This window comes from Diprion similis, chromosome 5, assembly GCF_021155765.1.
Source record: "Diprion similis isolate iyDipSimi1 chromosome 5, iyDipSimi1.1, whole genome shotgun sequence".
Taxonomy (NCBI): domain Eukaryota; kingdom Metazoa; phylum Arthropoda; class Insecta; order Hymenoptera; family Diprionidae; genus Diprion; species Diprion similis.
Window position 1 is genome coordinate 763,642 of NC_060109.1, and position 27,492 is coordinate 791,133.

The following is a 27,492-nucleotide window of genomic DNA, read 5'->3' on the forward strand; positions in this document are numbered from 1 at the left end:
AAAAAAACGTGTACGATACTTTCGATCACAAATTTCATGTGGAATAAGTTATCAGATTCGCAATTTTAAATTTTCAAATTTTCATACCGGATTCGTAATCAGCAACCTCAAGAACCTCAGTTTATAAAATCAGCTTTGAACTGATGAAAAAAAAAAATGTTCAAAACCGATATGAAAAAAAATTCTTGCAAAAACCATTTTTTTTTTTTGCTCGTCAGTTGGGTAGAACTCTTTAAGAATTTCCAACTATTCGTTGAGAGAAAACTTTCTCTCAATGTACCGAAAGCGTCGTCGACGTCGGAATTCCTCGGTCCGGAAAAGGGTACATTAGCGTGCCTGTAAGATTGTGGAGGAAAACGTTGTAGCGCGCTACGTATACATTAATTTCTCTTGAAAATTCACCGTCCGCGAGGTTTTCCTCTGTGATTAACGCGCCTTAATTCAAAATTTGCATCTGACTGGGTAAAAGTTTTCCCAAATTACCCCACGTTCGTTTGTTCGTTCGAGCTCGCTGCCAGTTTTCAACACAAAGGTCGCCTCTCGCTATATCCCTCGGATATCCTCCATCCAGCTTTCTGGGGATGACTTGAAGTACGCCAACTACCTTCATCCGCCTTTCCGGCAGTTCCTGCAAATCTACTCCAGTTTCAGATTCCTTTCTTCAGATTTCGAGACGGTCGGATTTACACTGTACACGTATATGTATGCATAACGTAAACCAACTTTCGACATTTTGCCTTATTTGCGGCTCGACATTCACACGGAAGATTTGTAAATTTAATGGAATTTTCTTTTTTTTTTTTTGCTTTTGAATATCATTGTTATTTTTTTTTATTTTTTTTTTTTTTTTAGCAACTTCAGTTAGAAACTTTTATTCTATCGTTTTGACGTTGCAGAAAAAAATTAGCCACATTTATCCGAACGTAAATTGAATAATCTCTGGAAAAAAGAAAAAAAAAAAAAAAAATGAAACGTTTGATTTTTTTGAAAATAAATATTAGAATTGTTCACAATTGTGCTGAGCTTGAAGACAGGATTTATTTGCAAAACCTCATTCGCAATTCCTTGAAATAAATTTCTTTAACAATAAGCAATTCCTTAGCTTTGAAATTGAACAATTCACGTGATACATGAAAAATTTTCTGGATATTTGTTCAATTTCGAGATTTTTATCGAATTGTCGACGACGTTGCAGAGAGACACGTCGACGTGATGGATGAAAATTTGAAATTTCTCTAGATTCAATTTAAGAGTAATAAAAGTTTGCGGTTCTTCTTGTACTCCCCTTATCCTTGCATTCCAAGAGTTTACCCGTCTTCCTGTGACATATATTTCCGTCACCGCCATATAATTGCATCGTTTCACTGTTTTTCATCCCTCCATATACAAATCCGTACTTTTTTTCCTCTCGAATAAGCGTTCATGACGAGAAAATAATTCGAAACTTACACGACGGTCCCTTTTTTGGATCGCAGCCCCAAAAACCGGGAAGATACGCAGAGTCTGTGATGTGTACCAACTTTCTCGTCTCATCCCACTGTCGAAAATCAACTTTCGAAAAGCGCTCAGAGCCAGTTTTCCTCGGCTGATTGGTCGGTACTTGCAAAGAGCATTAATTCGCTCTTTGGACGGGCTTAATTCCAGTCAATTGAGGGCTCGCCGAACGCTCGATTGATCGGAACGTTCGTTGTTGCGGCCGCAGAGCCGGCCTGCCTGGGAACCCGAGTTAAAACCTAAATTCGCGGATGATCGACCTCCGTCAATCGATTCATCCGATCCAATTCCCATCGCAATCGGAATTAACCATTGAAACGCGATACGCTCCCTACCTGAAAACTTGCCAGCTTTCACTTTGCACGTCGACACTTTGATTTTCGTCGCAGGTCATTTTTTTCCCAACTGAGTGCGTAAAATTCGATATTTCGCACGCGGATGAATGCGTAAAACGGTGCATTTCCACACTAGTGCGAAAATTGAATTGGAACATCTTTTCCCGCAGTGTAACTGGATATTCTGATTTTTTCGCACACCAAGTCAGGGAAAATAGTATGTGCAACACGTGCGAGAATCACCTATTACGAGCACTAGTTGCGCAACAAACCGATTCTCTCTACGTTGTATCCTTTTTTTTTTTTTAATTTACGGTAGACAAAAAATCCGAAAAAAATCTGGATTTGTTTCTTCTCTCAAAAAAATTATTCAGTCTGTGAGAATTATTGGAATTTAAGAAACACGAAAGGAGAAATAAAAAAGTAACGAAACGAGCGGAAAAATTTCACCGAAGTCTCGGGATGAAAAAAGGCGTTTCTTCGTTTCGTCAATTTTTCATTCCATCCCTCGCAGTTCAATCATCGCAATTGAGGAGGGTTGTCGATGGATGTGGCCAAATTTTTTGACGCACCACGTCACCGCCTCGATTTCCATGTATTTGATTTCGCCCTTACGACACATCCGCGTCTCTCTGCAGAGGCAAATATATCCGAGAAGTCCCGATTTTTCCCAGCTCTTCTCACCCCGGTTAGGTATGGGGAAAATCTGTAAATCCGGATGGAACGAAGGAAGGAAGGAAGGAAGGAAGGAAGGAAGGAAGGAAGGAAGGTATTTCCTAGCTTTATAATATTTTCTCATCCGCAGTTCTGTACACAGAGAGCTTCCAGCTGCGAATCTCACTTCAACCCCCGGCGCGTTTCGACAGCGTCGATTTTTCTCGCGGCTCAATCGCTCCTCGTCGAGAAAAGACAGCGTCTTGAAAATCCGTCACGTTTTTCTTAATTCACCAATTTTTATTATTCTGGTTCTTCGCGAATTCCCTCAAATAACAGTGAATGAAAAGAAACTCGGATAGTACTTGAAATCAGAAGATCGCACTTTTATTTCTTCTGTCGGATCTAAAGTATTTTCACATCCCTGAAACAATTTTTAACATTTTCTTCTTACTCAAAAATATTTACCAGCGTTTCGGAGAATGTTTAATTAACGAAGAAAACTGTCAAGTAAAATAAACGATACTCTGGATCTGCTTATCACGAAATAATGCTAGTAAGACAAAAAAAAAAAAAAAAAATTAAGAAGAAACAAAATCCAAGCATGAGAAGAAAAATTAACGATTAAACGGTCATTCAATTGAACAAATTAATTACAAATATTTAATATTATCCAGAAATATTCAAAGTTATTTTGAAAAGCACTTTTTTAAAATTCTATAATTATTCTCAAAAACTGTATTTTCTCTTTCACACATATTAAGAGATTTGTTAAAACAACTGGAAAATTATAATTTAAGAGGAAAGAGAGTTTTCGTTCATGTGTGAAAAATTTCCGAAAATTTGATCTTGATATTTTCGTTTGTATCGTGTTTTTTCCCCCCATGAATAAACGAGTCTTGACTCCGTTAGAACAAAAGGGGTAAAAAAATAAAAAATAAAAAATAGAAAACCTACCACGCTCCAGAAACGCTGTGTAAATCTGAAATTGCAATAATTTCTCACACAATGAAGCTGTAGCGTCCACGTTTTGTTCAACAGGTTAACCGGAGGGTCAAGCTCGCAGTTAAAAGCCCGCAATGCAGCGTAAAAGCTCTGAGAATTTAATAAGAGTTTTTTTTTTTTCTCTTCCCTTTAAGGCTCAAAAATTGAACGTGCTTTCCGAGAACGAGAGAAATTGTTTTCATCAAATTTTTTGTAAGATTTTAATAGATGAAAAATTAACCTTCCACGCTTGATAATGTTTGATTTGGACAAAACGTCATGATGAAAAAGAGCAGAAGCGTGTGTCTTTGATCCAGAAATAAAATAATTTCTGGAATTTGGATCTTAGTATTGATGAAATTGGTCATTTTATCCATCAAGCGGTGACTCAAGTCATCCTCAAAATCATGATTTTCACTCATATTCAAGAACCGCTAAGGACTTTAGACACTTTCTGAAGGATAATTCCATTTCGCTTTCAATTCCTGGAGTGAATAGAATCCTGAACGATCCGCGACGTGCGGTGTACATCAGTGTTATTATTTAATTACGTCGTTCAGGAAAGATGGGATCGAGCAACGGGGAAAATCGAGCCCTCGAAACCGCAGCTACTTCCTAATGAAACTCGGGATGTAATCGCATGAACAGACTCCATTACTGCAAACGTTTGCCACTATCAGAAATTATCGTTATACAAAGACGTTAATAGCTGCCTGCACTCGGTGAACCATCATATTACACAACACTCTCGAAGTTATTATATATAATCTTCATGTATGAGGGAAAATTTTTACTTTTCCGTAGGTATAGAAAAAAGCAAAAATCACAAATTTCCTTTTTTCAGATTTTTTCGGCACGCATCGAATTTTATACAATTTTTCAAAACCATCTTATTGATTGACAAAATTAAAAAATCTGAAAAATCTGTGCCATGTATCAAAATTTTTAAGCTTAGAGCCGAAGTGGGGAGATTTTTTATTTTCACTGTTTTCAAACTTTTCTGGTAAAAAAATGTTTAAAAAATTACAAGTGGGAGTCGTTTTACTATATATCAATGCTGAAATATTTTCATATGTCGTATAGAATGTTTGAAAATTTTTTACATTTTTCGGAAACATTCTACGATTTGCAATTTTTTTTTCAAAAAAAAAAAAATGTCTTGCGAAAAATCTGAAAAAAATTCTCAACGATCTGGTGTGAAATATAAAAATGTTTCAACAACCATTCATAGAACTTTCTCAGATTTATTGAATTGTGTCGATCAGTAAAATGGTTTTGAAAAATATTTTAAATTAAAAGTACGTATTAAATTATAACTATTTTATGAGGTTTAATTAGTAATGAAAAAGATCGTCAGATACAATTCTCAAAACATCAATTGGAGACTTAATACTATTATGATTAATATATACTGTAAAAAAATGTTATTTACGATTCTTCATAAATTGAAAAAAAAAAAAATTTGAAAAAAGTAAAACCAACTGAGCGCGATTTTCCACGTAACGTAGAACGCTAATCTTTTGCCAGAACTTTTCTTTTAACCAGAATAAACTTTTCAGGGGGTACCATGGTGGAAAATCGCAGATTATTTTTTTCTGAAACACCGTAATATATATATATATATATATATATATTTATCACGCGCAGCGCTAAGCTTCAGGTTTTTATTTATATTTCTTTAAACTTTTCTCATCTTACCGCCATGTCACAACGAATTTCACTGATAATCTACAAAACCAGAGGAGGTAAATTTAAAAAAAAAAAATTTTAACCAACCTTTGAAAATATTTTAAACCATAGCATGTAGATAATAATAAAGTTTAATTTTTCGTTCACCTGTTCCTTATTTCATTAATATTAAAGTTCATTTTTACGGTCAGGAATTTTTTTTTTTTATCTATAATTTCTTCGCTGTTTCAAAGCTTTCATCATGAATGAAAAAGAAACGAACATTCATACACTCAAAAGTTTGAAAGTAAGAAATCAGTTTTTCTTCTTCTATCTTTCGAAACGTTTTTTTTTCTTTTTTTCTATTAATTCTTAACGACGAAAACGGGATGTTAATTTTCACATGAATATCAAAGTTTATTGTGTCTGCCTGAAATTTAAGTTCGTTTTAAACACACAGTGCGGTCATAAAGAGCTAAAGAGAGGGAGAGAGGGGGAGAGATAGCGAAGCAGCGAGTCTTCAGCTCGTTAAATTTCAACATTTGTCGGAGCAAACATTTGCACTGTGCAGACACTTCGCGAGGCCGCAAAAGCTTTCGCGGTAGATGAGCAATGGCGCCTTACACACGTGCCACTTTAATTATACCCACCCACAGTCTATTAAACCACCCTGCAGCCTGCAAGCTCGTCTCATTCATTCAGTGTCGAGGGTTGAAAAATTTTCTCATCAAAATCTCTCTACAAACTACTGCTTGATAAAAACTGTTTTTTTTTTTTCTTTTTTTTCTTCAATTAATCCGATGTAAACGAACAAAGAGAAAATAAAAACCAAAGATTTTTAGAAACAAGAAAAAACGAAAAGACAACAACAAAAAAAAAAAAAAAAAAAAAAAAAAAACACAAATAAAAAAAAGGAAAATCGTAATCTTTCTGTAAATTTTCATGTCTCCCATCAGTTTTCTTCGTTCCTCAATATTTTTTTTTTCTGTTCTCTTCTTTCAGCTGGTGCGAGAGACTCGGGAGGCAGACGTTATCCCGTCATTGTATTCGTTCATGGCGAGAGCTACGAATGGAGCAGCGGAAATCCGTACGACGGTAGCGTTTTGGCAAGCTTTGGAGGCGTCGTCGTTGTGACGATAAACTACAGACTCGGAATTCTGGGTAAGCTTAACCAAACCACACCAGCAATTTTATATATTCATTATTATCAAGCGAACGGTCGAAAATTGAAAGAAGAAAAAGGAAAACAAGGCGGAAAAACAGCTTTATTTATTTATTTATTTTTTTAGTGTAAGAAAATTTCTTGAAATTAGAAAATTTTTTCATTAAATAAGATCAAGTTTTGTAAGAAAATTATTTCAGCGTAAAGACAAAATAAGAAGCGAAGGAAGGGAGGGGAAAAAAAAAACAAACGAGTATCGAGAGAAGAGAAATAAGGATGATTCGGGAGGTTTTGATAAATACAAATTTTTGCAACACGTGTAATAAATCGCGCCTTCAGAGCCGATTGTGTTGGTTGGGACAATTCCGGAACCCGTAATTCGTACGCATTGCTCGCGGTGTCCCGGTAAAATTGAAAAACGAGCTTTTCTTCGGCATTGAAAAGCTGCGTAAAGAGGACTCGTGAAGTGAAAAAGGCTCAAGCGCCATCGATCTATGTCATTTCTCTTTCCTTGCGAAGGAGTATTAAAAACGGAAAGACTGGGAATACGATGAGGAAGTAGAGAAAAAAAGAAAAACAGGGGAAAAAATAAATAAATAATTTAAACTTCGCCGTTGAAAGTTATTTCAACGTTTGCGGATTTGGCTGTAAATTTAGAAAAGCCGAGGATTTTCCCCGTGCCAAAGGTATAAGAAGATTATTATTATATATCACATGCACGGATTTTTTCCTTCGTTTTTTATTTCTACGTCTTTCGATCATTTCCTTTTCTTTTCTTTTCTTTTTTTTCTTCCATGCTTTCAACTTTTTTATAGTCTTGTTCCACAAGTTACGCTGCGTTGCGTAATTCAATTTTTTATCCTTGATTTTTTTCCTCGCCAGTCTGCTTCTTATGAAAAAAAAAGTTTGGTTTCTATTCGGTAATTGAATTTTTGAAGTTTAACGAAAATACAAGATATTCTGACGCGGAAAAAAAAAAGTCACATCGTAATAATCTTGCTTGACAATTTTTCGCATTCACACACGTCTGTTTTTTATTTCTTGCGGATTAGATAAGTTTCCGAATATCGATGCATTCAGTTTCCACATTCGACTCGCAAAGCGAACGGAAAATCGGCGTAAGGAGAGATCGAATATCGTAAATCATGAGAGGAGCAAAGGAAGTAAAAGGATTGAAAGTTTCTTACCAGCGCAGAGGCGGAAATGGCGGCGGTTGCCAAGCAACGAGACGTCGCAAATCTAATAGGAAACTCATTACAACAAAACCTTCCGTTTTCGGGATAGAAAATTCATAGCCGCACCCAGAATTTGAAAAATAAGTTAATCGGCTCTAGCCGACTTTCATACACATATCATATCATACGTAAATAAAAAGTTGAAAAAGAACCGGAAGTCAAAGTTATAGATAAAAGAAAAAGAAAAGGGAATTAAAAATGATTTTTCAAAATCAACGGAAAAGAAATAAAAATTGAAATCGAATTACTCGACGTTTATTTTGCCGATCCGGAAAATTTTTTTTCTTGTTCTCCAGCTTCTCATTTATTTTCTACTTCGTTTCCTTGTGCAACTTTCTTTACCGTATTATGCATATTGAATCCATTTATCCATTTTAAAAGAGGCTAAAAGCAGGTGAGCTGAATAAGGTGAAATCGTAAAGAGCGCAGACGAACCGAGTTGTAAAAGCCAAAGCACACGCTTTTCTCGGAACGAATCAAACGAGTATTTTCCCTATTTTCCTTTCCGATGCTTGCTGTAAAATTTCAAGCTCAGAAATTCCATATATTTCATTCGTATTATTCATTCTTTGTTTATTCTGTAACATTTCTCTTCTTGCATTGTTAAAAATAATTCCAATTTAGTCAATTTGAGAAATTCTTTTCGCTTCGACGAACGTGTTTGCGATGAATTTTTTTCCTGCCCCTAAAAAAAAGAAACAATTGAAAGAAATTGGTATAGCTACGAAATTTCAACTTCGATTCTTTTCCATCGAAATTCTTTGATTTTTCTTCTCTTCCCTCTTCGTTCATTCTTGAAACTAATAAATTTTCCGTGTCCGTGAATTTTCTCTCCCCCTGATAAATCGGTGGATAAACAAAATTTGGGTCGAAGAAAAATCGATATCAATCCTCGACTTTCCGTTCGTTTCTCACAAGTGTTTTTTATTATGTAACGCTTCTAAATACACAACTTAATATCTACATGAACGGTTTCAGACCTTGAACGGAAAACACGTGCAGGTAAAAAAAGCTTTTTAAGCTCAACCTGAGAGGTTTATAATTTAAAATAAAAAAAAATAAATAAAAAAAATCCTCGCCTTCGCTGCGAAACGAGGAAAGTCTTCTTGTTTATTTCCGTTTCCACCACCTCCTGGGAATTTTCCCAATCATTTTGAGTTCTGGTTTTATTCTCCGTGCCGATCGTTCATGTCTTTCAATCAAATTACTCGGTATCGACGGTTTTCCTGTAAGATATTATAATTTAGTCCCAGGACCTAATTTCTTCCAATGTTTTCCTCATCCCCGTTGAAATTTCCAAGCCACTTTTCATCAGCGGCTTACATAATTATTTGTACGTTTAATAGTTTTTTTTTTCATTTTTCATTTTTCTCCTTTTTCGTTGGATGAATCGATGTTTTTTTCGCCGTTTTACATCTTTTTTTTTTCCTGCGGTATGAAACCAATGTTATGGAATTTTTTTTTTTTTTTTTTGAAAAATTAATTGAAAAGAAATTGGAAATATACAAAAAACCTGCGACTGAATCAGGTGTATAATTTATTACAGAGACGTTTTAAACGTTCGAATTTAGGGATTTTAGTTTCTCTGATGTCAGGAAAAGGTTCGTTTATCGATGAAAAATTCAGACTGAGCAATCGATTGGAGTTCAATTTTTTAAACCACGATTTTATCATTCTCGTTGGTTTCTTTTTTCAAATTGATTTTCAATAAAGCGCAAAATCCAGTACGAAACTTTGGAAGTGAAAATGAAAATTTCACCAAACGTGGATACTTGACAGGCATGATAATGAACGATTAGTAAAAATCGAGATAATTATCTAGAGATGATTAACTTTAAACCTTGAATTATTCAACTTTAAAAATCATGCTAAATTGCTTTCGTCCCCTTAAGAAAACCGCCTAATCTAACTCACTGAATTCAATTTCGTCAAAGTCGAGTATCAGCAGTTATTTTAAAAATGAGATTAAACAATATTGCGAAAACTAGAATCACGGCTTATAAGAGGATAAACGAATCGTGTAAGAAGAAATTGTCGAGCAGGTATGCAGGCGCAATAATTTATCCTAATTGAAACGTGTTCTTCACGCTAAAAATGACAAAAAAATATTAACTCTCAGACCTGTAATTATAATATTACTATAATAATAACAACAACAATTATGATTATACACATTGAAGAGGTGAGAGAGAAAAAAATTTTGCAAGTGTAAAAAAAAAAAAAAAAAAAAACGTGATCATGCGGTATCGAGGTGGAGAAAATTCGCTGAAGAGGATAGGACAGAGCGAGTGAAGGAGAGGGAAGGATGGGGGAAGAATTCAATCCAGAGAGAAATAATTTAAAACGAAAATAAGACTGGAGTGCAAGTGTAATTCGCAAACGCCTCGAGGTTTGCGACTCGAATCCCTAAGGATATTTCTCCGATTCCCCGAGTTACGCGTATTTCCACCTTGCTTCAATTTCTCTCCGAGTTGGTGTACGCCCTATATTGTTGCCACCTTATACCTTATTTTTCTTCTCTTGATAATCGTTTCTGTGGTATTTTTTTTTTCATCTATTTTTCTTTTCTTTTCATCTTTATTCTGTAATAATTTCGATATCAAGGAACTTTTTATACTCCGGCGAAAAGTTCCCCGGTTTTTTTTTTTTTTTTTTTTTTTTTTTTGAAATTGGAAAAAAATTACGAACCTCCATTTGATCCAAGTGCGATGATTTTTACTTTTAATCAGCTTCGGTGATAGAAGGAAAAAAAATCATTGATTTGGATCGAAAATCAAAATTTGGAGGACAGACTGACAGAATCATTTCTTTTTCATGGTTATGATGAAAAGTATCGCGAAGAAACTATTTATTTATTTTTTTTCTTCTTCTTCTTCTTCTTTTTTCGGCTTGTTGTTTTTGTCCGCGTAAACAAGCCAGTGGCAAATTTTTGTAGTTTCTCGGTTTTTCCCTCTGACGGGAAAAGTTGCGGCGCAGGTTTCAGAAGTGTTGCCACTCAAGTAACACTCCGGTAAGTGCGGTGTTATTAGCCGATTCTGCAGCGCAGGGTGAAAGTTGCGAAGCTTTTGAATTAGTAAACACGTTTGCGTAAGCGAAGCGTGGGATGAGTTTCACTTTCGTGCCAAATATTGCGCTGAAAAGTCGGGGAGAAGCTTGAACTGTACCTACGTGCATATTTTATCACCTCAAAAATAAAAAGAAACTGAAAAAAGTCTACTTTGAATACAAAGTGACGAGCAAAATTGCGGCAAATTATGACTGATAACGATTGAGAAAAATCACCCGATCAGGAGTCTGGCAGTAGGGCGAAAAGAGCAGGGAAGAGGGAAATAAATATCCGAGAGATTCTGGCTAAGCCCCGTCGCCATTTCCCTCGATGGAATCCGGAATACCAACGCTGTCGTCAATATTAAAAACGATATATTACCGTTTTCCCATGCACGATACACCATCGCCGTGTATCATGGGGAGGAGTTAAAAATACAGATTTTTTTACCGACTGAGGTGCTTAGAAAGTCGTCGCGTTGTACACCTCGAAAACGCGGCGAGCCTAAAATCATGTACCGCTCAAGCGATCAGGATTAAACTCGGGCAATTGATTCCTTAATTTGGCAAGAATTGAAGCAATTTTGTACTTTTTGAAAATTTTGAAAAAAATTTTACAGATCGTTTATCACTAATTAAACCGTAGAAATCGAACATATGCTGGGCACGCTAGTCAAGGAAAATGAAGCAAAGCTTTTTCTCATCAGGAAACCACATCACGGAGAGCTTCTAAATTGAATTTGTTTTATTTCTACCGATATCAAAGCAACCGTGGAAAGGATTCAACGTACCGCGTAATTTGGAGAGAAAATTCTTTCCACCTTATGGCTAGTGTATCAATAATTGTTTTTCTGTAACTGCTCGTTTGAAGAGGTTGGTTGAATACAAATTGATTCTCCTTATTAATTATTCCACCGAAACATATTCCTGCTTCGAATTATTAATTTATTTTACTCGGAAGCTGCGATCAGGTCTCTCAAAGTATACAAAAATATTAAATAATCAAATTATAAAAAAAAATCCATTTATGTAGGAGAGGGGCGGGCAAAATCGGATACCCTTAAAATTTTAGAAAAAAATACTTTTTTTCAAAATGGTTTTTAACTAGTCAAAACCAACTTGCATAAACATTACTGAGCATTAGTTTGAATTTTCAAAAATGCTCAAAAATTTATTCTTCTCCTGACATCTAAGAATAATTTTTATTTTCTTTGGTTACAGTTTGGAAATTTTTTTTTTTTTTAAATTAGGGTATTTGAGTCCTCGCAAACTAAGTACTCAAGTACCCCGTTTTGCCCCCCCCCCCCCCCCCCCCTATTTCTTCGATTTTACTTCACGGTCGCTCATTTTACGGAACAGACTGTGTTCGCGCCTTTAGCGATCTGTGCGGTTGAAAACGCTGGGCGTAGTTTGAATATAGTTTCAGCGCTAAAAACCAGGGGGCGGGCGGGTGCAAATTACGCCCGAGAGCCACGAGCGCGCGATTTTGGGCAGATAAGTTTTGGCAGCGAGCTAGTGCGGACGAGCGCGTCTTAGCGCGTGTTTCATAACTTGCCGTACACTCGATCAGGTCTCTATATTGCGTCCATTCTCTATGATGGTGTTCCATGTATCAGACGAGTCACATGATGTGCTCGTGGGAGGTGATTTCAGGATCACCTCCTAATTATTTATAAATATTGAGAGCGATTTTGAGAAAGACCTTTCTTAAAACTTATAAAAAAAATCGCATGAAACTATATTTTCTTTTGTAAACATTTTAAGACCGAACTCAGACTGCGTTGATTTTTTTTCTATTTGTTTAGCATTCTTAATTTGCTTTATCAAGTATAACATTGTTTGAATTAACGGTCTGGAAAGTCCTGAAAAATTTGCAAAACTTTTATTCTTCACTTAGAACATTTCTAGACATTTCTAAGTTTTCAGACCTTTCAAACAATGCTTTAGTCAAGCCCAAAAAAAAAAATCGAAAGTGTTTGGAATAGAAAATACAGTTTCTAAAAAATTTTTGAAAAGGTCTTTAAAGAAGGTCTCTTTCAAAATCAGTTCAAATATTTATTAATAATTGAGGAGTTTAATATAAGAAATGTGAAAAAATTCAGGGTACTGTTTAAAAGTTGAAACGATTGCAGAAATTTTTTTTAAACAAAATCAGAAATCGTGAGAGTCAGACGTTAGTCGGGTTCGCATGGAATCCCTTATATTTACATTACATTATGCTCAATGAAAAGAAAAGTTATTCAGCTCAAAAACTGACAGCCAGAAGGAAAACTGTGCGACTATGCTGTTCGAATTGTCTTTTTAATCCGGATTCTTCGATGCTTATCGACTGTTCCAGGTTTTCTAAACGCGAATACAGACGCGCATCTCAGATCACCGGCGAATTACGGACTCATGGATCAGATTGCTGCTCTGCACTGGGTGCAGGAGAACATCGGTTACTTTGGTGGCGATCCGGGAAACGTGACGTTGGTCGGCCACGGAACCGGAGCAGCCTGTGTCAACTTTTTGATGACGAGTCACGCGGTCCCAGATGGTAAGTCTAGCCTCAAGAGGGGGATGACGCTTATATTTCCCCTCCCCACTTTCCCCGTTTCATCTTCTCGTCATCGCACGTATAATACAGACGACTCGTTCCCTCGGGACGTAAGAGAATATCGCGACAAGGTAATCGAAAATTGTTCTGCATCCCGACGAAAAGTGCATAAAAATCTTACCAACCGTAGAAATTGAAGAGTCACGGACCTTTTCTTTTTTTAGATACGTGAATTTTCCGAAGAAAATTCACCGGTTTCAACGTTTAATGTTCTGATTTCTTTTCTTCCAAAGGAATCACACCCGAATTGTTATGAAAACTTTACTTTGAGTCTTTTTAATTGTTAGTTCGGAAAAGTTGTTAGAATTCGGAACGAGTCACTTTGGATGAGTTATTGACGTACGACCGTTTCTGTGCATAGATCCCGATACCGACATTTTAGATACTTCCCAGCTCGGACACGAACCCGTTTTTTCGGAGCAGAGACAACTCCCACCTCGAAAAAAGGGTGAGTGTCCGGGCTATGAAGCGGTTGAAATGTCGGTAAGACGTCGGTATCGGGATCTGTAACCAGAAACGGCCATACATCACTACTGATGGACAAATGGACTTCGAATAAGCGAAAATAATGTGAAATCATCCTTCAAAATCATTTCACGTTTGCTAAATTTACGAAAAAATATTTGATTCGTTTGGATAATGAATCTTTGAAGACAGACTATATGGTTTGATGCAGGAATGAACAAGCTGAAATGAGAAGACAGAAGATCTTCAGTTGAACCTGGAAGTCTTATCTCATTCCCGCATTCATTCGCCACGTGGAATAGATTGTACAAATGTCTGACGTTCCTGGCATCCCTTTTTCCGGGCGTCATATTTCGAGGAATGTGTGGGTGTTCTTTCTTTCTGTTTCTTTTTTTCGCGGTCCAGCTTATTCTCATTCCTTTTTTCTCATTCGAGGACTCCGCCGTTACGCCAATACCGTTTAGCGGAGGGACTTTTGTTCATTCCCCTTCTCCTCCGCTCTCCCTCTTTCTCTATCATCCGGAAATGACTCAACCTTTATAGGACTACGTCGACCTCCTTCGCCGAGAAATATGCCGCAGCTATTATTGTCGAACGTCTCTCGCTTGTTGGCTTCTTTCTTATCATTCTCCATCCCAACCCTCTGCGACCATCACGTCTTCACCCCCTCCTCTTCGATTTATATCCCCTATCTTTATCGCCTTTCCTGTCTATCTCAATCTCCCTTTCTCTCTCTTTCTCTCTTTCTTTAGATGAAGAGAGGGTCTCCAACCGAACGAAACCTGCCAAAATCTTCAAGTTCGGTTAGTGGTCGAGTCTTCTGTTTCCATTCAAACTCCCACAAAGCAGTGTTAACACCACTTTTAAGTCACACGTCAAATGGTCCAGAGCCATCCCGATACACTTGAAGTATTTCAAAGCAATTGCAACGAATTGTAAATCAATGAAATGCAGTTGACAGAACAGTGAATAATCCAGCAGGCACACGTTTTCTCGAGTACATTCAATCACCATCAGCCTGCCCAACTGCAGTGACGTACCCTTGACCACGTATCTACGGCATGCATATTAATCGCCGTAACGCGTTTCAATGGTTAATACGATGACCATACCACAACAGCAACTGCTATAGGATAGGATGATGCAGATCATGGTCCTCGCCACTTGTGACAATATAATCGAAGAGGGTAAGAGGTGTGTGTCGGTAGTGGTGGATGGCTGAAACAGCGCGGTGTGTATCATCATCGAAGTTGGGTAGCGAAGGGTGGCTAGAGTTGAGCGCTATTATGAGTGAGAATCGGGGGGAGTTGGATGAGGAGGCACGAATTGAGGGATACACGTTGTCAATACGTGGCTCAGGGTGGTTCAACCGGCCATAACTCAGGCTGAAGGGCGGATAATGGCTCATTGTTAACCGAGGTTACTCACTCCGGCTGGTCTAACGCTGGGCAACACTAACGGCCACTGCAGGATGGCTTGTGTTTACTGTCGCGTTTGACAAAGGGAAGGGCTGGACAAGTCCAGCCAGCCTCGTAGCCGTGACCAAGACGCGTTACAACCTCCAGTAAAATCCAGCCGAGACGACATCCGGTCCCAACGAAAAAGACCCTTTAATCAGCCCCGAACCAGAGGGGAGCTATTTAAACCTGCTAACGCGCGACGCACTCTCCATCAAGTGGCTAACCAAACACAATCAGTACACTGGCTCGATCCAGCCTCCCGAATACAACTTCACCCTTTCAGGACCACCCGGACCGCTCGAATCCCGACAGGGTGAACCGAAAACCACAAAATTTGGAAATGGATAGGTTTGACGGTTCGACAGTGTCGGGACTGATCCTTCTCTGTGTCCTTGCACTGGTGGTTTATTCGTTTGTTTGTTAATTTTTGGTTCGATTAAAGCAATGATTAATAATGAAAATAGCATTGCCATTCACGGTTACGTTGCTAATGATTTTGTCTTCTGTTTTCAGGACTGCTTTTTCATCGTGGCATCCTGATGTCCGGCAGCGCGTTATCTCCTTGGGCCCTCATAAGAGGGGCTGCTGGATACGCGATGCAAGTCGCCAGACACCTCAACTGCTCCGCGGTAAGTTGACCCCATCGATTTATCATCCGTTTATAGCATTAGATGGGGGTGCAGCTGCCTGTTAATGTCAAATTGTTCTAGAAAAAGCTGAAGAATTATAATTTTTTCACTCGCACTATTATTCATGCAATTATTTTTCATGTCGAAGACCAAAGATTCAAAGATACGACGTTGGCATTGGCATCTCGATGTATAAACATCCAAATAATCGTAGAATTGGGTAAATCGAATACATTTGTTCGCACCTGGCTTTTAAAAATGTAATGAAAATTTTTCTTTTCTCTTGTATCTAGTTTATCATTATTTTTTGTATTAAGTTCTTGACTCAGTTATCTGCCAAAAAAGAAAAACTTCCTATTCAAAATATCGTTGTATCGAATTTTTTTAATCATCCCCAAATCACCTTATACCTATTTTTTTTTCTTATTTTTTTCGTCATCAATCATTTTCCAGTTATCGTTTTTTAATTCTGATTTAATCATAGACAGCGAATTTCAGAAAAGAGAGAAAAGATCGTTTCGAGATTCGGTAGTGAAGTGAAACGTGCTGTTAAATCGTCACGAGCGTCTAAATCGGTAACCGCATAAATCGAACGATTCTCCATTCAACTAACAATTGTTGAACAATTCGAATAGGTAATCCGAACGCGCCCCTTTCTCTTATACACACCGTACTACATCTGTAATCTCTCGTTTATTGTACAATCGCGTTATCAACACACGTACACATGTGCTCGGTATAATTTCGCTTCGTTCCTATCGCCGATTTCCAACTCCGATCGCTTATAGGTACTCGGATTTCGCTACTGCGGCGATTTGATCAATATTATATTTTCACCCTAAGTATCAAATCAACCACATAGGAGAGGGGGGAAGGGGGGGGGGGGGGTAAAATGTAGTACCCTTAAAATTTTATAAGAAAATAGTGTTCCTCAAAATGTTTTTTTACATAGATAAAAATGACTTCTACGAACATTATTGAGCATTATTTTAAATTTTCAAAAATTGTCAAAAGATTTTTTTTTTCATCCGTGACAGCTGAAAAACATTTTGATTTTCTTTTTTGGTTAAAAATTAAGAAACAAGAAAGATTTAGCGTATTTGAGTCCTCGAAAACCGAGTATTACCATCAGTACCCCGTTTTGCCCCCTCCTCCCCTATATATTAATATATACAATTTGCAGTCGTACGACGTCGTTTTGCAAACGGCATACCAATAAATCTTGTTGTTTTTTTTTTTTTTTGCTTTTTTCTCACCTCTGTATCTACGTCTAATTCCTTTTCCATTCCTCTGCTTGTATTTTTATTTAAACGTCAAGCTCGCCTAGAGATGCTGAAATAAAATATTCATTCAATCTCGACGTCGACGTTGTCGTTTAACGTTCTTGTTGTTGTTGTTGTTGTTGTTGTTGTTGTTGTTGTTGTTGTTGTTATATCTGGAAAGAATTTCCCACGGATATTTTTCACCACGTTTCGGTGAATGACTGCTCCAAGCGAGATTTAATTACGCAATAGAAATCATCCGTGTGTAAAGTGATTCTTTATTCTATAACCGACGACGAAGTCATTTAATCCCCTTATATACATTTTCATCCTTACATAGACGTCGAGTAAATATTGATCTTCGCTTCCTACCTGTTTTTATCGGGTTATTCCACTTGTTTCTTCTTCTTCTTTTTTTTTTTTTTTTTTTTTTTTTTTTTTTTTTTCATTCCTCTTCCACTTCCTCTTTTTTTTTTTAACTTGTTCACGTTTATCACCTGTGTTTTACGTTTTTATTCCCCGATTACACAATTTATTCGCCTTGTTTCATCTCTTCGCCGCAATTCCGTTAAATCGGAAAACTCTTTACCACCGCTTCTCCATATTCATATAATTGAACTATTGTTGTTATTATTATTATTATTATTACTATTATCAATATCTCTAGCACCAGTAACGCTCCATTTAATTATGAAAATTGGAAGAAAATTTTTATTAGAAAATGAATAGCAATTTTTTAAAACACCGAAATTCTTATAGGGTATTCCTATGGGAGTTTTATGAGGTTTCGGAAACTCTTATTGGGTTTTCGAAATTCTTACGAGGTTGCAAGAATTTCAGTGCAGTGTGGAGTAAAGTAAAAATAAAAAAAATAAAAAAAAACTGATTTTCGGCAGAAATTAATACCCATGATGTCGTGTTTCAGGTCGCCGGCGATCCGCAGGCGTTGCTCAGGTGTTTGAGGGATGTTCCCCTTAACGCACTCTTATCAACCCCCGTCCAGGGCCTCGCCTTCGCCCCTGCCTTCGGCCCCTCCATCGATGGCGTCGTTATAGATCCCGGGGATCCCGACGACCAGGATTTCACCCTCCAAGTAGACACCATAAACACCCTTAACAATATCCTGCTCAGGAAGGACGTAGTCGCCAAATTGTCGAGGTAAGATATATCACGTTCGAGCCGATTTTTCCACTTTCTCTTTCGTCTCCTTATTTCGTCGACACCCAGAAGCAGAAGATAAATTTTTATCGCAATTTCCGATTCAAATATCACAACAGTATTTGTCAACTTTGGTATACGCTGCTGGGTTATTTTTTTTCTTTCTTTCTTTTATGATACCATCATTGCTCGACACTGAAGAGACAAATTCATGGTGAAATAAATTTTCGATAAATTGGAATGAAACAGAAGCGGCGGCAAAAAGGTGTAACAAAAAGACAATTGGGTACAATTAGCGAAAAAATTTCTCCGCGCCTTTCGCAGACTAGCTGCAACCGGTGAATAATAATTCGATGAAATAGTAGACACGACGTACAAGTGCATTCCACCATGTCCACTTCAAAGCGCATCAAATTCGCGGAATATTGGCGCACCCTTTCACGTTGGAAACGATCGTTACGGCTCCGTTCATTAATTACCATTATTGTTGCGACAATTTTTTCCTGCCCGCGATTGAATTTCATCCACATGTCACTTCAGGCCTTCGAAATTGCAATTAGAAAGTCAAAGTCTGCGGCAAATTGGCGCTATATATGTACGATACACATGCAGGAAACATCGAGTTCCGTACACGCGTCCACAAAATTGCCAATCAAATTGCAAAAGCTTCGATAATTTCAAGCTTCGCGATATTTTTCTGCATGCATTCTACGTAACCGTTGAAAGGCGTCGAGAAAAAAAAAAAAAATAATAATAATAAGAAGAAGAAGAAGAAAATAGAAAATTGAGAACAAAAGTTATGAACAAATCGAAAAACTGAGAGACAGTGATTGAAAAAAAATGACTTGACGACTATGAATTTGAACGATTTACGTCAACCGGATGCAGTTTCGATCGGCGAGCTTGCACGGTGTGCTTTTGGCAGATGTAAAAGAGAGACGCTGACATCCGGGTCGTTCTATCGTCCCATCTCGTGGGGAAAAATCGAGATACGTACACTATCTAAAGATCGATTCTCCCAGGCTGCTGCTGGTGCTGCGACTGTCATTTAAACTGCACAAATGAACGAGCAGCCAGGCGTCGGGCGATATTGGAAAACCGAGCCAGATCAGATCAATCAATATACATATGTCGCGGGTCTGTATTATGCAGGGAAAATTTTAGCACCGTACAACCCTCGAGGTAAATCAGCCGCACCCGATAACAAATGACGTTTAATATAATACCCGGCATTCCGCAGGCGTTAACGCGTTTATCGAACGAATTTTATGCTGAACACTATAAAAGTCTGTTGAAAAAAAAAAAAAAATTTTAAAACCCATAAATCTGTTATTTCGACACGAATTATACGCGGTTGATGATTTTACAAAACGATATTCTTTTACTCTTTCTTATCTTCTGATGAACGACGATTTTTATCGGTGCGTGCCTTGAAAATTCTTACGAAAACAAATTCATTTAACAAATTTCATTATACTGTATATTTTATTTGTTTATTCATTTATTTACTATTCTTGTTCTTTATTACTTTCGACGAAGCTCAACGACTGAGTTTTTGCTTTCCAGCTCGGTGATTTTTTTCACTTCATCATCTCTCTCTCTCTCTCTCTCTCTCTCCCTCTCTCTCTCTCTCTTTTCTGTTTTCATGTGTATTGTGTATAAATTTTTTTACCCCTCTGAACGTGAAAAACGCAACTTCATTTCAACTGCAGCAGCAGCAGCAGCAGCAGCAGCAGAATTACCGGAAGTTGGTACCACTGTCTGGATGGAAAAAATTTCAGTCAGTTTGTAAAAAGGCAGGCCTTCGTTTCAACCATAAAATTAAGGGGAGAGGGGAGGGGGGGGGGGGGAGGGAGTAGGTATAATACCGAGTGTCGTAAAACCTAAAGAGGCGTGATTAGAGTAGAAAAAAATACAGTTAACGAAGGCTGGCTGTTGCTGCTTCGATGCTGGAGGGGTGGCAGGAAAAATTATCGTAAAAATTAACTGCAAGATCTCACGCTGCGCGTATCCTCCTAGTTTGTATGGGGCATGCATGGCGATTGGTATAGGTACACACAGCCATAACCGAACCTCGTTACCTCAGAAAAGATCTTGTTATTGTTCGCTCGCTAACGTTCTTTCTCTGACGTTACCGTTATTTTTTGAAACTTTGTTTTTCCCTCCTTTTCCCGCTTTCGAAATCACTCGTCCGTTAAAAACGATCATATCTGTAGCGCGAAATCTTTCATTAAAAAATTTCTTCCATTGTACGTCATATTGTCGTCTTAAATTCGTTGATAATTTTGTCGTTTGAGTTGAGACTTTCATTTTCCGAATTGAAGAAACTAAGTGAAAAGAAATTTTCTCGATTTAAGATTCACTGCAAAGAGGGGTAGCGAAAAGAGAATTTTCTACGGAAATGTTGAAAAAAAATTTCTAACCAAGACTTGCGAGAAAGTTTTTCTATTTGTATTTTTTTTTTTTTTTTTTTCCTAAAAACGTTATCAGAAAACTTGACGAACGTTTTATACAAATTTGTGAAGCAATTTTTTACCGCTCTCTTTTATTAAACACAAATATACAAAAGAATCCGTAAAATTTGCGTACAAGTTTTGCGTTTTTCTTGCTCCTGATTTAGTTTTTTTTTAGTTTCCTGTGTTCTCATCTCCTTTTTCATCCACCAGCAATTTGATACCGTAAAATAAAATATACGTAGGTATAATAATAATTTCTAAAATCCGCAAACGAGTACTTTTCGCGCTGTTTTTTTTTTTTTTTTTTTTCTAAATCTTTTTTTTGCTGTAACTCCGAGGTTTAAATTCCCGGTGAAAATCCGTGCCTGCGAGTCACCGCAGGTGGACCCTGGACGGAATATAACAGAAAGAATGAAAACCTCAACTTCGTCATCGCGTTGCAAAGCGGCGAGAGGTTTACTTTACTTTATTTTAGGAATTTTTTTTTTTTTTTTCATCTCCTCCCATTCGCGTTCGTTTTTTCACTTCACATCTCTTCGTCTTCTTTATTCAGCTTCCTTTTTTCTTCCCCATTTACCTCCTATGATTTCTTCGTTTTTCTTTTCTCGTCTATCTCCTTTTTTTCCTCTTCCCTTTGTGGCGAACTGCACGGCGTGAATATAAATTTTCTAAACGTGGCCTCGGCTCGCATAGAGTAACTGACCTAGCTCGTCGTCTAGCCTTTAGAACGACGGGCGGGCACCTGCAGCTTCAATACCGGGAAAAATTCCTCTTTCGAAGCTTTTGTATATGTATATAACATATATGTATACATATATATATAGATATAAATGCATTATATGTAACGGAAAGGCGAGAGAAGATAAAAAGAAAATTCAGTGGTCGCCTTTTTATGTCTCTCGTCTTGCATTTTCGAGACCAAATTTTCGCGGACATGGTTCAAAGAATGCAAATTCTTATTGCCACTCATGAGATATAGCAATGAATTTTACAATCTCGAGTTCTGCAACTCTGTACTGACAATATTATATTTTATAGATTACCTACATGGAATAGATACGTATAATATTTTATATTCGCAAATCCGACGATTGAATTTTATCTGAGATGCCTCTTTGCCATCGCCTCACGTATTCTGAATTGGAATTATTGAACTATTGAACTCTATTATCCCGCCATCTATTTGCCTGGAAATGATATTCTATTCCGATGGAATATTGACGTTCGGCCCTCCGCTTCCTCGACCCGATATCCACAATTGAACGGAATCTGATTCGAGCAGTTTTCATATAAAATAACTCGATGAACACGTAGTTCATTTTCACATCATGCCATTCATACTGTAATCTCTTTTCTATGTTTTTTTTCTTCTTTCTTTTTTCTTTCTCATGCTCAGGGTGTCGTCATTCTTTGTATTCCATTCCGATCACTTTGCTCGAATGTTTTTATTTTGCGAGATACGACCGGTTAAAAGTCCCGCTAAGCGCCGGCATATAGGCAACCGGGCACATTACGCGCCGACACGTAGGCAACTGAGTTCACAGCTCATTGTGGATAAATGATAAGGATATTTCTATCACACATCTTCTTTGTTGGATGTGGCGAAAATTCAATGTCAAGAGTGTTTTCGTTTGAAATTTGTGAATTTGAAAGCGTTATGTTTCGCATCAGTAGTCAAGCGCGTATCAACAAGACCGCTAACCGCTGCCCGCTGTGTACTCAGTTGCCTACATGACGGCGCTTAGTGTGTTCGGTTGCCTACGTGCCGGCGCTTGCGTGCTTGGTTGCCTAAATGCCGGCGCTGAGTGGGACTTTTTTAACCAGTCGTATCTCGTGAACGCGACTTCGGAGACCACATGTTCTTCGGGTTAATTTACTTAGTTTGACCTCCTCTATAACCCCTATTAGTTTGATCACTTGGAGCTGATATATCCTGTACATATACGTATATCCAATATACAATGTGAGAATAACTTTCAGTTATCAATCAAGGGGAGAAAATATGGGAGAAGAAAAAATTGATCATCTTTCTCTTTCTTTTACGTAGCGCGGAGAAATTATGTACAGATTTGATAGAAAAAAGAAATTGTATTCGCGTACAAGCGTTTGGAGATAAATATTTTGAAAATATTATCGTGTCAAACGAAAGGAAAAGATGGAGGAGGTGAGGAAGAGAAAAAGAAAAAGACATCACTAACAATGGGTGCAAAATTTCCGGATGATCGAAACCGGCAATATCTAGATACGAGTATATATAACGTATTACTGCCGACGTATCGCGACGCGATATTGCTTATACACATCTTGGGAAATTGAGTTTACCCAGTTAAATCATCTTTCCCCCCTGCTTCTTTCCTCCCTTTATTCCGCCGTCTTGTGCAGATGCTGTCATGCTAACCGGTCTGCGTATTGACAAAAGGTGGAGGGCGATTCGAAGAGGAAAAAAATGAAAAAAGAAGAAGAAGAAAGAAAAATTATAACCTCGTCTCACAATCAATTGATTCAATTTTTCCGCCGCGATGGCTTATTTTGCCTTTTTTCCCTTTCCGTAGAATAGAAGTGTCCAAATTACTTCAACTGAAATCCTCGCTTTCGTTACTCTCCTCTGGATACAGAGAATTCAAAACAGTCTGACCCTCGCCACTTCTGATTTTGTTCAAAATTTTTTCAGATTTCTCATTCAACTGGTTAGTTATTCATAAATATGAAGAGCGATTTTAAAAAGGACTTTTTTTACAGTTCTCAAAAAATTCACAGCAACTGTATTATCTTTTACAAACATTCTAAGAACCAGCCCAGAATGGACCAATTTGTTTCTATTTTTTTTTTTCTTCTTTTTTTCAGCACTTTTAGTTTTTCTGATCAACTAAAACGTTGTGTAAACGGTCTGAGAATTCCCAAAAAAATTCACAAAACTTCTATTTTTCACTTGGAACATTTCTAGACCGATTTCATTATGAGTTGATAAAACAAGGTTGAAGGGGACAAAAAATAGACAAAGATTGCCCTGAAATGGAACCAGTGTAGAAATGTTCGAAGTGAAAAATGAAAGTTTTAAGAATTTCTCGGTAATTTTTCAAATTTTTCAAACAATGCTTTAGCTGTCTATAAAAATTGAAAGTGCTGAATAGAGAGTGGAAAAAAAACTTCGCTCATCATGGGCCCGGTTTAAAAATGTTTGGGGTAGAAAATACAGTCTCTGAGAAGTTTTTTATAGCTTTAAGAAAGGTCTGTTTCAAAATCACTTCAAATATTCATAAATAATTGAGCAGTTGGATGAAAAATGTGAAAAAATTCAGGCTACTATTTCAGAGTTGGGACAATTTTAGAAAAATTTTTAAAAAATTCGGAAACGACGAGGGTCAGACGTTGTTCGGTTTCGCATAGGATTCACCATAAATACCATTTGAATTTGTTCCTCTGCACCATTTTGTTCTTCTTTCTCTATAATTTTAATTTTCGAGGATTAATGATAACGAGTTTAATTTATAAATTTATTTGACGTACAATTCTGTGTTTTAACTCGATGCAACGATCCTTTAAGAGGGTTGAAGTTGGCGCTACTCGAGCGTAAAAGTAAAAGATGGAAAAAAGAAAAAGATGGACGGCGGAAAAGATGGAAGGATGGTAAAATAAAAAGTAGAAGAGGAAGGACAACTTCGTACACATACCCTTAGCAAACAGCTATGAATACTCGAGTTAAAAGCTGCTGCTTCTCGGTCTTTGAATAGTAGTTGGTATAACGTACGTTGTACATTTGTACGTACATATATGTATAGAATATACATAAATACGTGCTGTTGTATCGAGTATAAGCCTGAAACTGTATTGCACCCTGACTTCCTTACATGTGTGTACATAATACTCGACATTTCTTTCCCCTTCCTTCCCTTTTCTTTGAAACTTTCCCCCGAGCAGCAGCGGGGCCAAACTTATATACATACCTATGTATATGTATGTATATAACTTTTTCTATGTTGAAGAAACTAACTTTTGGTTGGAAAAACGTACGACATCTGTTCTGCAGGTCGAGTTGTTTCGTAGCTGCGGTACTTTTTATTTTATGAATGTACTGAAAAAATTTTTGAGACCAAATGACAAGGCTGAGTTTTGGTCGATTAATGCTCGTCGATTTTCAGGTACGATCTTATGGTCGGAGTGGTGAAATCAGAAGCTTACTTTTATCTGACTGCCGATAACGCGCAGTATGGAATCGAGGCTGACCGAAGGACTGAGATACTCAGGGAATTCGTTCGCAATACTTACACTTATCATCAGCCAGAGATATTGGCCACCATTATAAACGAGTACACGGACTGGGAGAGGGCGGTTCAACATCCTGTAAATATCAGGTGAGAGGAACGGTTCTGTGGTACAGGAAGTGAGTAACGTTGATCAGAAATTAAGGGGAAACACTTTGCCAACGCCGGTTTTAAAGGCCAGTAAAAATTGTTACGATAAAAAAAAAAAAAAAACAGTTCGATAGAAATGATTAGAAAATTGTGAGCAACGGAGTGAATCGCTGATAATTCTTATACAGGAAGACTGTCAGAGATGGTTGAAAAATGAATAACCTGAGACCGGTATTGATTTTAGAAAACTTATTTTTTTTTGTTTAACCAAAAAGTACTCGAAAAAAATTTTAATTACAATTTGGAAGAAAAAAGCTGAACAGCATTTTGTTTAAAAAATTTTCGTTACTTTTTGACTCACTTTTTAACGCTGTAACAAAATTTAACTCCATCAACATCACATCCAGGCTTGTTAATTCGTTATTTCGTAATTCTTTCGTTTGTTATACCTTGTTTCGAATTCTCTATATTTTGTGAGGACGGTTTCACGCGTTTCAACCTCATTTATTGGACACGTTTTCGTGTCAGCTGTGAGCTCGAAACGAAGTCCTCACCCTTTTTGACCGTTTGATACGACGTAGGCATACTGGTAGGCAGGTAATCATCCCACCGAATATCCATTTGTAATACTTGACGCGTGTGACATGTTCCTGACTGTTGACTTTGTTACTTTCAGTTCAAACATTGATCCTCCCGTGTATTTTCTCGCTTTATAAACGAGGCTTTGAATTTCCCTCAGATTTCGGTTTTGAACAGTGTTGATTTTTATATTATTTTTCATTTTTTTTTTTTTCACTCAGAAAAGTCCGATTCGTTTCATCAAAAATTTCACAAAATCAACAGTGTTTGGGAACATTGAAACCGTCAAATTGAAATAAATTTTTTTTTCAATACTCCCAAGATTTTTCTAACTCTCTATATTTTTTCACAAATTTTAGAATATTTAAAAAAATCTCTGTCAGTTCAACTAAAAATCAAATAATTTAAATCACGTGATGAAATTATTAAAGATTTTCGAAAAAATTCTCAAAAATTTCACACACTTGTAAAAGATTTTACATAATTTTCGAATTCCTTGTCCCGAAATTTCAGAATAATTTACAAGATTTTTAGAAGCGGGGTAGAAAAAAAAAAAAAAAAAAAAAAAAGGCTCAATTACAGATTTGCAATAAGCAAGGAAAAATTGTAGAAATAATAATTGAACACTTGTCCGAAGAAGAAAAAAGAGAAAGAGAAAAAATAAAAAATAAAGAGATAAAGTCGTAGTTAAATACGTGCAAAGCTTTTCAGGCGAACGAATTTGCTTCACACGATTTCTTTCTCGATTAACCGTGCAGCGGCAAGAATGAGGTAATCAAGCGAAATTCAGAGATCTTAGTGAACAATCAACGAGTTGGTGCCATTTATTTACATCCTTGACGCACATAATTGCAGAGACGAGACCGTTGAAGCCTTGGGAGATGCAAATACCGTCGCTCCAGCAACGCGGACTGCGGATCTTCACAGTCAAACGCACCGGAATTCCTACCTCTACGTATTCGACTATCAAACAAAGTTCGGCGACTATCCCCCAGTGAGTAAAACACCCCAGATTCCTTAATTTCGAGTAATTCCTTGGGTACATCGTCGACTTCCCGTTTCTCCGCATTCGGAGATGAGGAGAAGTTATTCTATCATAATTGACTCGAGCTTTCTAAAGATCACTCGAATTTTTTGCCTGGCAATAATCTCGAGAGTGATCAACGAATTTTTGCGAATCGAGTCCTAACTTAGGGCTCGTTAAATTTTAAGCAAAATTGGATGAGCTGCTCCTAACTTATTTCCAAAATGCACGTTTTTCATGTCCAACGATAAACCAAAAATCGGTTGCTTTCTCTGTATTAAACTTAAAACTTGTCAAACTTTTTCGAAAAATTGTTAAAACCATTTCCGAATTTCTTGTAAAAAAAAAGTAAAAATTGCATTACCAAAAAACTCTTTGTCTTCTGACCTTCGTAATGCTTCTATATTTTTTCTTAATTTTCAGTTCCATTATTTCCCCTAGAATTTTATCGCCATGTTATGTACGTAACACGAGTGCATACACGATTAAACCGCATTCACGTGTGATATATGTATATATAAACACACACACACATATACGTATACATAGTTATAGATATAATATTAGTACGCATAAATAATCTCGACGGTTTACCGGAGGAAACGAAATGTGATAATTACCCCGTCGTCGTCGAGTAAAACTAATATCATAAATCGTCAGCTAGTTGGAATTTCACCGTTTCCTGCTTTCCTCTAGGGCTTTTCCTCTTCGTTTTCGTTTCTTTTTTTTTTTTTTTTTTTCTTTTTCCTTCCTTCAGTTCCTTCTTTTTCTTCATTCTTTTTCAACCTTCCTTTTTTCTTTTTTTTTTTCATCATACTTCCGCTCATCCGCGACGCCGAGCCGCCCTGCTATTTCCCGCCTAATTTCCGAGCATCCGGAACATCCCCCGATTGCGTTGGGGGCTGCGGCAATATGCCTGATATATAGCTCTAAT

General features: G+C 37.2%; 1 protein-coding gene across 1 annotated transcript in view; it reads left to right on the forward strand.

The window, feature by feature from the left end:
- Positions 1-27,492, forward strand: part of LOC124406299 (neuroligin-4, Y-linked) — a 207,214-nt gene that overhangs the window by 164,268 nt on the left and 15,454 nt on the right. The window contains exons 2-7 of the mRNA XM_046881668.1: positions 6,138-6,296; positions 12,916-13,113; positions 15,612-15,727; positions 17,915-18,147; positions 24,743-24,955; positions 26,390-26,528. Of these exons, the coding sequence (XP_046737624.1) occupies positions 6,138-6,296; positions 12,916-13,113; positions 15,612-15,727; positions 17,915-18,147; positions 24,743-24,955; positions 26,390-26,528 (1,058 nt within the window). The remainder of the gene's footprint in view (positions 1-6,137; positions 6,297-12,915; positions 13,114-15,611; positions 15,728-17,914; positions 18,148-24,742; positions 24,956-26,389; positions 26,529-27,492) is intronic.